The sequence below is a fragment of the Primulina tabacum genome, chromosome 8 (genome assembly GCF_025594145.1).
Source record: "Primulina tabacum isolate GXHZ01 chromosome 8, ASM2559414v2, whole genome shotgun sequence".
Lineage (NCBI taxonomy): Eukaryota > Viridiplantae > Streptophyta > Magnoliopsida > Lamiales > Gesneriaceae > Primulina > Primulina tabacum.
The window spans coordinates 9,167,059-9,182,053 of record NC_134557.1 but is presented as its reverse complement, the minus strand read 5'-3'; the positions used below and the strand labels follow the sequence as shown (position 1 = coordinate 9,182,053).

The window sequence follows — 14,995 nt, the reverse complement described above, 5'->3', positions numbered from 1 at the left end:
ATTTTACGGTTTGATTTGGTTTGGATGATCGATTTTTAATTCTAATGTTTTTCAATTAAAATATTTCAATTATTTGTAAACATAATTTAAAATTTCTAAACTAGATATTATGAATAGAAAAATATCAAATGTAAACAAACATTAAACTATTTCACAATATGATATTTGATAATAATAATATTACAAATTTCGTATAATAAAAGTTTAAATTATCGGGTTTGGGTGATTATAAAATTAATGTCTTACTTGATATATTCTACTATCCGTAAAAAACTAACACCAGTAATATCCGCACACGTGGCACGTCTCTAGTTGGAGCCAACGATAATCTTATGGAAGAAAGCAGAGAAGAGTTTGTGAGAGAAACATGGCAAGATACTTCACGCAATTGAACACCGGCGGCGTCAGCAGAAATCTTACAATGGCCTTCGCAAAAGAAAGCGGGCAACGAAAAAGTGGCGTTGGCGTAATCGAGAGAGTCGAACTTCCGGAGAAAGTCAAGAATTCAAGAATTTTGATACTTGGAGGAACCGGAAGAGTGGGAGGTTCAACTGCCCTTTCTTTGTCTAAATTATGTCCGGATCTTCGCATTGTCATAGGTGGTCGGAACAGGTAGATTTCTGAGCTCAAGAAGAAGTTTTGGGTCACTTCCTAACTGTGCCCAACTGTTTGGGATTCAATTAACTTTTTTGTATGTGCTATATAAGAGAAATGGAGAATCTGTTATTTTTCTTGGGTATAAAGTTTATATTCTTGAGATGTCCCGCAGCTATAGTCCGTTCTTGAAAATTGGGTTCCTTGTCAGGGACAAAGGTGCTGCAATGGTGTCGAAACTAGGCGACGGCTCGGAGTTTTGTGAAGTCGACATCAATGACAGCAATTCGTTGGATGCAGCTTTAAAGGGTGTGTGGTTCTTGATACTCGTATATTGGATAATTGCAATTGAGTAGCTTTTCGTAATCGTTTCTCCGTGGTTACAGACGTTGATCTTGTTCTGCACACTGCTGGGCCCTTTCAGCAGGCACAAAATTGCGCTGTTCTTGAAGCTGCAGTTCGGAACAAGGTGAGGAAAGGTAATGAAAATATCTGTAGTTTCGGAATCCTGAGTTCTTCCATGAGGAAATTTTATTCATACTTCAGTTATTAACTTCTTATCATTATCTTGGGAGAAAATAGACAGCATATCTTGATGTGTGTGATGACACAAGCTATGCATGGCGTGCAAAATCATACATGAAGAAGGCAGTGAATGCAAATATACCAGCTATAGTAACCGGAGGAATCTACCCGGGAGTGAGCAACAGTTCTGTCATGTTTTCCTTGTATAGATACCTTATTTGAAACGTAGAAATCTTCATATATTGCTAGTTTTCCTGTATGATCTAGGCTTCCATCCCATTTTATTTTTCTAATGCTTTCTGCTTTTCGTTTTCCTTAGTTATGGCTGCGGAGCTAGTCCGTGCATCAAAATTCGAAACCGAAGTTGAGCCAGAGAAGCTAAGGTAACTCTTTTCATGGACCTACAATTATATCCTTCAAATTTCGTAAAATCATTTCATTTTCGTTATTTTTGGTAAAGTCATGCAATGGGAATTCTTGTTGTTAGGTTCTACTACTACACAGCTGGCTCCGGGGGTGCTGGCCCGACTATATTGTCTACTAGCTTTTTACTTCTGGGAGAGGAGGTTATTGCATATAACAAAGGTTGATGATCGAATGTGAGTTCTTGTCTTCGTCATTTATACATTTAGATTTTTAACTGATTGTAGGAATTTAATTGACAGGAGAGAAGGTCAAACTAAAACCTTACAGTGGGATGCTCAACATCAATTTTGGGCTTGGAATCGGAAAGAAGGATGTTTTTCTCTTGTAAGTTTTTCGAAAATCAAATTTTTTAACCACAACCACCACCGATGAAGCATATTTAGGAAATTAATATACTCTTATCGTTTTAGAATGCATGCTATTTTATTGATTTTCTACAAAAATATGGCATGAAGCGACCTTCATTAGTACCTTAAAAAATCTTTTTCTCTCAGGCATTTACCTGAGGTGAGGAGTATTCACGAGGTCCTCGGAGTTCCAACTGTTAGCGCACGGTTTGGAACTTCGCCTTTCTTCTGGAATTGGGGAATGGTAGCCATGACAAATTTACTTCCACCTGTATGTTTATTAAATCCTGAAAATTGAGCTGTTACTACGGGTTGATGGAAAATTATACCTTTATTAGTCGTGATAAGTTTGCTTCCCAAATGGCATATGATATTTGACTTAAACTTTCAATAGTTTTTGTGAGTAATGTTATCGAGGTAAGTTAATCTAAATTGAATACATTTATTCAAGATGTGTAAAATCTACAGGAATCCCTGAGAGACAAAAGTAAGGTCCAGCAATTAGTTCAACTATTCGACCCTTTAGTGAGGGCAGTAGATGCATTTGCTGGAGAGAAGGTGTCGATGCGAGTATGCTTACTTTTCTGTTATATCTCATCTTGTTTCAAGTTTGTTCCATATTATTTTTTTTACATATTTTCCCCCTTTCAATATTAACAGGTTGATTTGGAGTGCTCGAAGGGATATCACAGAATCGGGATATTCAGCCACAGGAAACTATCTGTGTAATAATTTTTCATTATTTTTTTAACCATTTGCAAGGTTTGCAAATGGTTATGTTTTTATTGTGTCTTGGTGACTTCAGGTCAGTGGGATTTTCGACAGCTGCCTTTGTCCTAGCCATTCTTGAGGGCAGCACTCGGCCTGGAGTTTGGTTTCCCGAAGAGGTACATTCTGGTAACTGGGGTAGAACTAGAATTTAGAAGGGGATGGGGAAAAACTTTCATTTTCAGAAAATTGTGTGCAAAAGTCCCATTTTTCTGGCCCAAGGGGGTTGTGACCTTGGCATGGACTTTACTTGATCAAAGCTTCTTCGTCTGATTCTAGCCCGAAGGGATCGCAGTTGAGGCAAGGAAAACTCTTCTCAATCGTGCTGCACAAGGGACCGTCAATTTTGTGATGAATAAGTAGGAACTTTTTCTAGCAGTCTTGAACTTCTGCTGCACATTTCTAGCTTTGCTTAATTATCTAGTCATTTCACAGGGCTCCATGGATGGTTGAAACAGATCCCAAAGAGCTTGGTTTTGGAATTTACGACTGATGTCCTATGAAACTTATGTCACCGTGTCTGGTTTCACCGCACAGATATAGAGGTAAACTTAATGTTTGGTCCTTTTGAGTGAGTCCTCAGAATGCTAATCCGAACACATTTTTAGCTATCAGGTACTCAGAGTCAATTATCATGCAGTAGCAACTGCAGTCATGCTTTACCCGTATCAAACAACGCCTGCTGATTCGAATCAACTCGTTTTGTATTACTAACATCTCTATTTTATTATTGTAACACTTTAAATACTAAAACACTTTTCAAATATTGTACAATACTTGGCAAAACTTTAGTTGTTATCCTGATTGGATATCTGTCAATTGTTGAGTTTACCTACAAATATTTAATTAATAATATTAGAAGATGTTACACCCGCAATCTTTTCAGTTTTTTTTTTTTTTTTTGGTGTGAAAATGAGCTTGATCATCAGTAGAATAGAAAATCTGCATGTTTCAATCTAGTACCAAGAAATCTCACAAAGGAAAAACAGTTGAAACTTTATCCTTGGTGGACTTCTTAGCATCAATAGCAATGTTCTAAAAGGCGGCGGGGGGTCGCCCACCGTCTCAATTTTTAAAAAAACGATAGCTCTTTGCGCCGTTAAAAAAATCGGTCTCATAAGCTACCTAGTGGCCCTTTAAGCAACCACATACTTAATATATATAATTTAATATTTTTTTAAAAAGAGATCGTTTGTCATATTTTTCAATCAATTTATATCAGCTTGAGAAGAGGAATATGACATTGATTTTGATTTTGAATCCAATAAAGAGGAAGTATTGGAGAAATATTTAGAAAATAAACAATTAGATATTTATGCAAAAAAGAAAAATCGGCGGTTTGATGGCCGTCTGACTAATGCTTTTTAGAACACTGATCGATGACATATAATTTTTCCTTGCAAGCATCCAAGATGATCAATCCTCAGAGGATGGGCAAGTTGCCTCGTAACGATATGTTTTAGAAAACGTGATGAAATTAAAATTTTGGGCCTGCCTCTTTTAGCCGTCAATTTATTTACCCATCGACACTTAAGCCACTCTCTGTCTGCAAGTTATCCAGAGGAAGCAGAAACCAGTTCTTCTCACTGGAATCATTCAGTTCTCATACTTCAAATGAGTTGCAATAATTTAAAAAAGAGAGAAGCATTTTCAACCCTGATATTCTTCTTAGTCCTCGTAAATCCTCAAATTTCTTTGTAATTTATATATTTCTCCGCAGAGTATGAGACGGCCTCACAAATTTTTATCTGTGAGACGGGTCAAGCCTACCGATATTCACAATAAAAAGTATTATTACTCTTAGCATAAAAAGTAATACTTTTTCATGGATGACCCAAATAAGAGATTCTACCCACAAAATTGATCTGTGAGATCGTCTCACAAGAATTTTTGTGTTGTCCGCATCATCAAATTATCATCATGAAAGTAAGAATTATAACGAGGAAAAAAGTGGTTATCTTCTCTGTATTGTCGAACAATCTGTTCTTCTAACACCCATGTAGGTATGTGTAAGAAATTCAATCCTTTTTATGAATATATCAAATAAATAAATAAAAATAATAATTCTCTTTAAGACACCAGACACTAAAAAGAAATTCCTTAACATGCAAATTTGCCTATTTAAACACTCCAAACTATAAAAAAACAATGATAATTTCGTGTATTTAGTACCCGAAAAGTGGGGTGATGGAGTGACAATAAGTGAAATGAAGTTAGTTAGGGAAGAAAATCATCCAAAAAACTCAAATCCTTATCTAAAAATTCTCAAAAATATACATCAATCATCTCGTACCTAGAAGACCATTTGTGTTAGAGGTGTAGCAAGATCATCTACCAAAAGCGACGAAAAGTTCGATAAACAAGCAGGATAATAAGGAATATACTCCAAAAACTTTCATCTACAGGTTGAATGTTCATGATTTTATTTCATAGCATCACATAATGTTTTTTTATATTTATATAGAACAAAAAGATTTTTTTATTATGTTATCTAGTTTACATAAGTGTCGGGTGATCACCTAAAATGTCACCGGCAATAGCCATTTCCGGCAACATGATAACTTTGAAAACCATTTTGGAAAAATATAATCTGGGCATGATCGCTTGGAATTTTCGAAACACATTCAACACAAAAGTTGTAGAAAGTGTCACGACGATTCTACCTTAATATCCTGGCCACATGTGGTCGTCGGAATGCACCTTGTTCCGCCTTACACACACGCCAATTCGTTTTTTTAAATTTGGCTTTCGCCAAAATTACTGCACTAATTTTAGACTTTGAGTCCAAATTTCAAAAGTTTTTGACTAGTATACGATTTATTATGAACTTTTATGAAGAACAAAGTTATATCATATAAATTTTTGAATGATTTAAGAGTTGATTTGATGTCTACTTTTCACGACCATGCACGCTGTTTTTGGGCTCATGAATAAAAGAAGAGTTCACTAGGTTTTCTAGTTTATAAAAATCTCGGGCCACTGCCTACAAATTTGCCGGACATAACGGTTTTCTGGAGATCAAATTCCCATTACAATCATATTTAAAATTTGAAAAAAGGGCAAAACCGGATGGAAATTTCAAGAAATTTCTTTACAAAAATTATAGAATTAACAAAATGCACATAATGTAAAAATTTCTGAATTGTTTCTGAATTATCATATGTAAGAATTATGAATATTATTACTATTATTATGGCTATTATTATTATTATTATTATTATTATTATCTATTATGAAGTGCAAAACATTGACAAAACATGAGTGCAAAACATTGAAAATCAAATGTGCCCAACTTTTGACTAAAATAAATAAAATATATTAAAGTATGCATCAAATTGTGGAAATTGTTTTCAAATTTTGCCTATAAATAGATGTATTGAGTTTGAGGGAAATCACACCAAAACCTCTCCATTTAGAGCAAGCTTGAGGTTTGAAACCATCAACCTTTCTTGAAGTGAAATTTAGTAGCAAGAATTTTGTTATATTTCTGGAAATTCGTCCCATCACTCCCGACCTCAGAATCCGATCTCCACCGTTCATAATACACTTTCAAATGTTCTATAAACATCATATCCAAATTTCAGCATCATCCAACAGTTCAATTTCTGGGAAACGTATCTGCAAGAATACTGCTCGGAATTCAAGCGAATTTAGCAATCTTACGGATTTTCGGACGTTAACTTCCAGCTTGTTTCTTCCATAATTTAAGAGCACCTTTCAGTAAATGGGCTTATGTTTTAAAGTATTTAAGTATGTTTTCGAAAATTCGATCGACATGATATATTCCTTCGATTTGATATATGAATATTTCGTTTCGATAAATTGTTAAGCATGTTTAAATCAATTTCAAGTGCATGTTCCTTTCGTTTCAAAATTATGTTGTCTTCGTTTCATGTTATATTCTAATATATGTTCTTAAACACCAATTTGGTGTATTCTAAGAATTATGTTTAAAGGCACTGTTATGATTCAAGTTAGAAATGGTAAAAAAGGAAAATTTTCCTAAAACATAATAAGATATGACAAGTTTATGGCCCTGATGCGGTGGATAATAATAACCGATATATGGCCTCATCTCTTAGAGGAATTACATATAGGGGACTGATTAGTAACACCATGGATAATAAGATGAAATAACAGTGTAATACGAATAATATATATGTCTATATGCATATGATAAGTTATGTTTTCTCATTGTTAATATCATGTCTTGACTTTTGTTATGAATTATTATTGTGACATGAAATTCATTTAATGTTTACATAAATATATATAAGTTATGTCATGTCTATCATTTTATCTAATTATTGTCCCGACGTTTGTTGAGACACGGCAAATTTCGAATTGTTAAGATCTATATATGGATATCCTTGTGTTATTATGATCGATCGGCCCCCACTTGCTGAGTATTTCACAAAATACTCACCCTTACACCTCTAACTCCCAGATAAGAATGAAAAACAAGTTGAAGAAGAAGAGCAAATGCATTTCTGGGGATGGTAACAAGGTTTCAGTTGATCAAGACATACTTTGAAATTTGGCTATCTTTTATTTTTACGTTGTTCGCTTCCGTACTCGTTTGTTAAGTTGATTACGTTGTAAAGACAATGTATGTTTTATGAAAAAGACTGGTTTGGTTGTACACTGTACTACGAGGCTTGTTGAATTACGATTGAATAATTCTAAAACAACGCCGGATGTCAACTCACCCCGGTATCGGGACGTGACATTTAAGTGGTATCAAAGCCCTCCAGGTTCATAATCTGGCTGGGAAATTTCCATAGGAAATTTCACAAAGTCAGTTTTTGGCAAGACCCTAGCGACTTCCTACCAATGAACAATATTCACTTTTCTTATCGTGACATCTGAAAATCGCAAAATTCTATTGTTGAAGCATTCAAAATCACGTTTTGCCGTTTTTGGTAATAATCGTGAATATCATAACTCCTTGTTCTAAGCCTTTCTATTTGTTTTATTTCAGGAAATGGCTCCCCGTACTCGTGCTGAAATACCCAAACGTATGCGTGAACTCTCCCTTAGCGACCACGAAATTGCGATGGACACATCTTAGAGCGCAACTTTACGAGGAACAACAAAAATATCACGATCAATTGTTAGCCAAAGACTTGGTATATGAAAACTTGAAGAAGGAAAAACAAGAACTAGAAGATATCAAAGACCATCTTCAGGCTGACGTGCAAAGATTTGCTTATTATCTTACTCAGAAAAAAACAGCACGAAATGACCAAGAACAAACTAGAGGCTTCCCAAACAATAGCCCTTGAAATGGATAGATTACGCCAACGAATGTTAGAGGAATCCCAAGCACTACAGTCTAAGATTCAACAAATGTTGCTAATGGAAAAACAACGCCGTCAGCAAGATGAGGCAACCATTCAAGAACTACAGAATTCGGTGCAGAATTTGACTATGCAAAATGAACAATTACAGAATCATGTTCATCATCTTGAGGATGCCATCATTATGGCATTGGAGCCGGAAGTAGAACCGGTAGAAGAACAGATGGAAGACGAAATACTAGGAGATGACGAGATTTTAGATGATTGAGTATTTAGTGTCGTGATTATTTGTAATAAGGATTTATAATCCATTTCCTTTCTTTTGTACTTCTTATCTTTGCACTTTCTGAAAACTTTGATTTGTATTGCTTTTCCTTTTCATTGGAATCAATAAAAAGTTTATTTGATCTATTCCTTGATTGATTTCATATTTGAGATAATCTTCAATATTTTTGTACATAATTATTCAAACCTCTTAGAAATTCTCATGCGTGTAGGAAATGGCAGAGAGACCCCATCGTAGCAACCGCAACCCGCGATATGCCAATCGCAACAATGATTGCAACAACAATAACAACGAAGATACACCACCACCAGCAAGAGTTGGTCTTAGCAGAGAAGATTTAATGGCCATAGCAACCATTGTGGCAACAACCCTCCAAGGAATGAGCCATTTAAATACTAACACTAATCAGCCACCACCACCGAATGGAATCAAACACCATTATGAATCTTTTCGGAGGAATCGAGTTCCAATGTTTGACGGCAACCCTGACCCAGAAGTTGGTCAAACCTGGCTCAAGAATATTGAGACACAACTCCAATTGCTTGAAGTGCCAAATGAACTAAAAAGTGACTGTGCTGACACCATTCCTAGAAGAAAAGGCGGCCAAATGGTGGGAGACAATCTCAGCAAATATGACAGAAGTCGGACCAATCACATGGCAAAGGTTTCGAGAAGTATTCTTGAAACAATACTATCCAGCAGAGTTGAGATTAAAATTGTTGAGTGAATTCGAGAATTTTACTCAAACACCAGATATGTCTGTTGTGGAGTACACTTCTAAATTCAACTCCCTTGGAACCTATGCTCCTGCCATCATGGCAGATGATATCCTGAAGATGCATCGTTTCAAACGTGGTCTGAACAGCCGTATCCAATCAGCTCTGGCAGTTTACCAACCCACAGGTTTTGATGATTTAATGGGAGCAGCCATTAGAGCTGAGACTGATATCAAGCGCCGAGAAGATGAAAATAAAAATAAACGAACTCTCACTGGACAATCTTTTCAAGGTAAACAACCAGTTAAAAGGTCAAACCAATCGAGTGGACCATTCAAGGGAACTCCTTCCAATTCAACTACATCATTCTCAAGCATAAAACCGTGTCCATGTTGCAACTACCGACACATTGGAGAATGTCGAAGGAACACTTGTGCTTGCTTCAATTGTGGGAAGATGGGACACCGAATTGCTAATTGTCCTGAACCATTAAAGAAAATGACATGGTCAAACACTAATGCTACCCCCAACAAGCCAAAGGAGAATAAGACCAATCCTCGTATGTTTGCCATAACACAAGAAGAGGCAGATGAGGCAAACGATGTCGTGGAAGGTACCATTATAATCAATAAAATTTCAGCTTATGTGTTGTTTGACTGTGGTGCCACTCATTCATTTATTTCTAAGAGATTCACTAAGAAGTTAGGGCTTATACCAGAGATACTTGTTGAACCTTTTAGAATTGCTACTCCCACCAGTAAAACAATTGAAACACATAAGATACATCGGAACTGCATAGTATATATCAATAAACACACATTCAATGCTGAATTGATTCAAGTCAACATGGTGGAGTTCGACGTTATTCTGGGAATGGATTGGTTATCCAAGAGTCATGCAATAGTAGATTGTCGGCGTAAGATTATCAAACTCCGAACTCCAAGCCAAAAAGAAATCACATACCATGGCAAGGCTAAGAAATGTAAATCCCTCCTTTCTGCATCTCAAACCTGGAAAGCCATGAAGTCTGGAGAAATAGTCTACCTAGCAATGGTAAATGAAGTAAAACAAGAAGTCGAGCTTAAGATAGAAGATATTCCAGTGGTACAAGAATTTTCGGATGTCTTTCTAGAAGAGTTACCTGGAATGGTCCCGGACCGTGAGATAGAATTCGAGATTAACTTGGTACCAGGTGCTACACCAATATCAAAGGCACCCTATCGAATGGCTCCAGCAGAACTCAATGAGCTAAAAGAACAACTCCAAAAGTTGTTAGACAAGAAACAAATCAGACCAAGTGTCTCTCCTTGGGGAGCTCCAGTCTTATTTGTAAAGAAAAAAGATGGAAGTATGAGATTGTGCATCGATTATAGAGAACTCAACAAGATCACAATCAAAAACAAATATCCTCTTCCAAGGATAGATGATCTTTTCGATCAACTCAAAGGAGCCACAGTATTTTCCAAGCTTGATTTGAGGACATGATATCATCAACTGAAGGTCAAACCAGAAGACGTTCCAAAGACAGCTTTCAGAACAAGATATGACCATTATGAGTTTACGGTAATGCCATTTGGATTGACAAATGCTCCAGCAGCTTTCATGGATCTCATGAACAGAGTATTCAAGCCATTTCTCGACAAATTTGTGGTGGTATTTATCGATGACATTCTCGTATATTCCCCAAGTGAAGTGGATCACAAAGAACATCTTCACCTGACTCTTCAGATGTTAAGAGAAAAAGAGTTATACGCGAAATTCAAGAAATGCGAATTCTGGCTAAAAAATGTGACTTTCTTAGGTCATATCATTTCAAAAGAAGGAGTATCTGTGGACCCTAAAAAGGTGGAAGCAATCACTGGCTGGCCGAGACCTAAGACAGTAACTGAAATTCGAAGTTTTCTGGGATTGGCAGGTTACTATCGAAAATTTGTTGAAGGTTTCTCTTCAATAGCTACGCCTCACACAAAAGAACTCAAAATTCAACTGGAGTGAGGAGTGTGAAAAGAGCTTCCAAACGCTCAAGGAAAAGCTTGCATCTACACCAGTACTGGTTCTACCCAGTGAGGACAAAAGCTTTACCATTTACAGTGACGCATCAAAAGAGGGTTTACGATGCGTACTCATGCAAAAAGGAAGAGTAATCGCTTATGCATCAAGACAATTGAAGCCGTACGAGAAAAATTATCCTACTCACGACCTCGAACTAGCTGCGGTAGTTTTTGCTTTAAAAATTTGGAGGCATTACCTTTACGGCGCCAAATGCGAGATCTTCACAGATCATCAAAGTCTCAAGTATTTGTTCACACAGAAATAATTGAACATGAGGCAGAGAAGATGGATTGAATTGTTAAAAGATTATGATTTAACAATAAGCTATCACCCGGGCAAGGCAAATAAGGTAGCTAATGCTTTAAGTAGGAAAAACATGGGTAAAGTGATCATAGCATTATTTTCTGCACAACCATGCATTCAAGAAACAATCAAGTTAAGACAGAATCAAGATCCTATTTTGAGAAAACTTAAAGAACAAGTCAAAGAAAAGAAGTCACAAGATCTTCATATAGACGAGAAGGGAGTTTTGTGGATGAAAGGACGATTGTGTGTACCAAACATCGAGAATCTTCGACAGGAAGTAATGTCTGAAGCACATAAATCAAAATTTTCGGTCCACCCCGGTAGTACAAAGATGTACAGAGATTTAAAGAAAAATTTCTGGTGGAGTGGAATGAAGAAGGATGTAGCAGAATACATCTCTAGATGCCAGGTCTGTCAACAAGTTAAAGCTGAACATCAACGGCCTGGAGGACTTCTTCAACCCTTGGAAATTCCAGAATGGAAATGAGAACATATTTCCATGGATTTTGTAGTAGGTTTACCAAAGTCTAGACAAAGTCATAATGGAATATGGGTAATCGTAGATAGACTCACAAAATCTGCACATTTTCTACCTGTCCGCATGAATTATATTCTGGAAAATTGGCTACCATATACATGGACAATATCGTGCGATTACATGGAGTTCCGACAAGCATTCTGTCTGATAGAGATCCAAGATTTGTATCTCGGTTCTGGAAAAGTTTTCAACAAGCTATGGGGACTAAGGTTACTCTCAGTACAACTTATCACCCTCAAACTGATGGCCAAATAGAGAGAACAATACAAACCCTTGAAGATATGATACGAGCATGTGCTTTAGAATTCAGTGGTAATTGGAGTGAACATCTACCTTTAATTGAGTTCTCTTACAATAACAGTTATCATAGCAGTATTGGAATGGCTCCATACGAAGCTCTGTACGGCCGAAAATGTCGATCACCTTTATACTGGGATGAGGTAGGAGAGAAATCCATAACTGGACCTGATCTTGTCCAAGAAACCGTGGACAAAGTAACAATCATTAAAGAAAGACTCAAAATTGCTCAAGATCGACAGAAAAGTTGGGCTGATCTAAAGAGGAAACCAGTGGAGTTCACAGTTGGAGAAAAAGCTTACGTAAAAATTTCTCCCATGAAAGGAGTTGTTCGATTCAATAAAGCTGGGAAATTACATCCCCGATACATAGGACCTTTTGAAATTTTTGAAAGAATCGGAACACTGGCATACAGACTAGCATTGCCACCGGATATGTCAAGGATTCATAATATGTTTCATGTTTCACAATTGACGAAATTTATCCCGAATCCAAATCATGTTCTTGAAACTGGACCACTTCTGATAGAAGGAAATCTGAATGAAAAGCTAAGATATGAAGAAGTTCCAATTAGAATTTTGGACACCAAAGAACAAGTGCTAAGGCGACGCAACATTTCCTATGTCAAGATACAATGGTCTAATCATACCGAAAGAGAAGCTACTTGGGAACTAAAAGAAAAGATGTTCAAGCAATATCCATGTCTTTTTGAAAATCTAGAAAACTCAAGTTTCAGGGACGAAACTTCCGATAAGGAGGGATGAATGTAAGAATTATGAATATTATTACTATTATTATGGCTATTATTATTATTATTATTATTATTAACTATTATGAAGTGCAAAACATTGACAAAACATGAGTGCAAAACATTGAAAATCAAATGTGCCCAACTTTTGACTAAAATAAATAAAATATATTAAAGTATGCATCAAATTGTGGAAATTGTTTTCAAATTTTGCCTATAAATAGATGTATTGAGTTTGAGGGAAATCACACCAAAACCTCTCCATTTAGAGCAAGCTTGAGGTTTGAAACCATCAACCTTTCTTGAAGTGAAATTTAGGAGCAAGAATTCTGTTATATTTCTGGAAATTCGTCCCATCACTCCCGACCTCAGAATCCGATCTTCACGTGTTCATAATACACTTTCAAATGTTCTAAACATTATAGGGAAACGTATCTGCAAGAATACTGCTCGGAATTCAAGCGAATTTAGCAATCTTACGGATTTTCGGACGTTAACTTCCAGCTTGTTTCTTCCATAATTTAAGAGCACCTTTCAGTAAGTGGGCTTATGTTTTAAAGTATTTAAGTATGTTTTCGAAAATTCGATCGACATGATATATTCCTTCGATTTGATATATGAATATTTCGTTTCGATAAATTGTTAAGCATGTTTAAATCAATTTCAAGTGCATGTTCCTTTCGTTTCAAAATTATGTTGTCTTCGTTTCATGTTATATTCTAATATATGTTCTTAAACACCAATTTGGTGTATTCTAAGAATTATGTTTAAAGGCACTGTTATGATTCAAGTTAGAAATGGTAAAAAAGGAAAATTTTCCTAAAACATAATAAGATATGACAAGTTTATGGCCCTGATGCGGTGGATAATAATAACCGATATATGGCCTCATCTCTTAGAGGAATTACATATAGGGGACTGATCAGTAACACCATGGATAATAAGATGAAATAACAGTGTAATACGAATAATATATATGTCTATATGCATATGATAAGTTATGTTTGCTCATTGTTAATATCATGTCTTGACTTTTGTTATAATTATTATTGTGACATGAAATTCATTTAATGTTTACATAAATATATATAAGTTATGTCATGTCTATCATTTTATCTAATTATTGTCCCGACGTTTGTTGAGACACGGCAAATTTCGAATTGTTAAGATCTATATATGGATATCCTTGTGTTATTATGATCGATCGGCCTCCACTTGCTGAGTATTTCACAAAATAGTCACCCTTACACCTCTAACTCCCAGATAAGAATGAAAAACAAGTTGAAGAAGAAAAGCAAATGCATTTCTGAGGATGATAACAAGGTTTCAGTTGATCAAGACATACTTTGGAATTTGGCTATCTTTTATTTTTACGTTGTTCGCTTCCGCACTCGTTTGTTAAGTTGATTACGTTGTAAAGACAATGTATGTTTTATGAAAAAGACTGGTTTGATTGTACACTGTACTACGAGGTTTGTTGAATTACGATTGAATAATTGTAAAACAACGCCGGATGTCAACTCACCCCGATATCGGGACGTGACATCATATATTTCCTGAAAATTCCCAATTGTGTTTAAACTCAATTTTAACAAAATTATCTATTATTATCACCTATATAAAAAAGCCAATGTTGATTATTGTGATTTGTCTTTTATGACATTAGGTGTGTGTTTTGTATGAGTTCATGTAAATAATGTGTGGACAATATGGCTCAAGATTAGACGTCACTTTGGTCAAAATTTCATAATTTAATTATTAACTAATATTAATATTTCTTTCTTGAGAATGTGAATCATCAGTAAAAATTTCATTATGTTACTTTGTTAATGTGAATCAAGTATATAGTTTAATCCTATGTTGTTGCCCACATCGAGACACAAACCATAAAGATAATATACAAGTACATAATTTTGAAGTTCCAACCAATGGCTCATTTCGTAATTGTGAGATGAAATAAAACCCTGATATCTCAGGTATGAGCTCATCCAAATCGAGCCCACACCGGATCATGGGCCCCGGCCCATCTCTAGCCAAGGTAAAAGAACCATGACATGCACACGTATTCTCCTATAAATACCAGGTTTGAGCG

At 35.9% G+C, this 14,995-nt stretch overlaps 1 protein-coding gene across 3 annotated transcripts; it reads left to right on the top strand.

Moving 5' to 3' along the window:
- The first annotated feature begins 314 nt into the window (after window positions 1–314).
- Window positions 315–3,528, top strand: LOC142553634 (uncharacterized). Of its 3 annotated transcripts, none has more exons than XM_075664025.1 (14): window positions 315–612; window positions 806–903; window positions 981–1,063; window positions 1,177–1,303; window positions 1,439–1,502; window positions 1,607–1,704; window positions 1,785–1,869; window positions 2,040–2,163; window positions 2,361–2,462; window positions 2,553–2,617; window positions 2,698–2,779; window positions 2,940–3,019; window positions 3,096–3,205; window positions 3,276–3,528. In XM_075664025.1, the coding sequence occupies exons 1-13, from the start codon at window positions 368–370 to the stop codon at window positions 3,151–3,153; spliced, it is 1,311 nt and encodes a 436-aa protein (XP_075520140.1). In that variant the 5' UTR covers window positions 315–367; the 3' UTR covers window positions 3,154–3,205; window positions 3,276–3,528. The 3 variants fall into 3 exon arrangements, with proteins under 3 accessions (XP_075520140.1, XP_075520139.1, XP_075520138.1); XM_075664024.1 differs by having other exon boundaries at window positions 3,096–3,221; window positions 3,284–3,528; XM_075664023.1 differs by having other exon boundaries at window positions 3,269–3,527.
- The last annotated feature ends 11,467 nt before the right edge of the window (window positions 3,529–14,995 follow it).

Excerpts from the sequence above, each read along its gene's own strand:
- LOC142553634 (XM_075664025.1), top strand. The coding sequence starts at position 368 with ATGGCAAGATACTTCACGCAATTGAACACCGGCGGCGTCAGCAGAAAT. Across the intron at positions 1,064-1,176 it reads AAGCTGCAGTTCGGAACAAG|ACAGCATATCTTGATGTGTG; the intron begins GTGAGGAAAGGT and ends GGGAGAAAATAG. Across the intron at positions 2,780-2,939 it reads GAGTTTGGTTTCCCGAAGAG|CCCGAAGGGATCGCAGTTGA; the intron begins GTACATTCTGGT and ends GTCTGATTCTAG.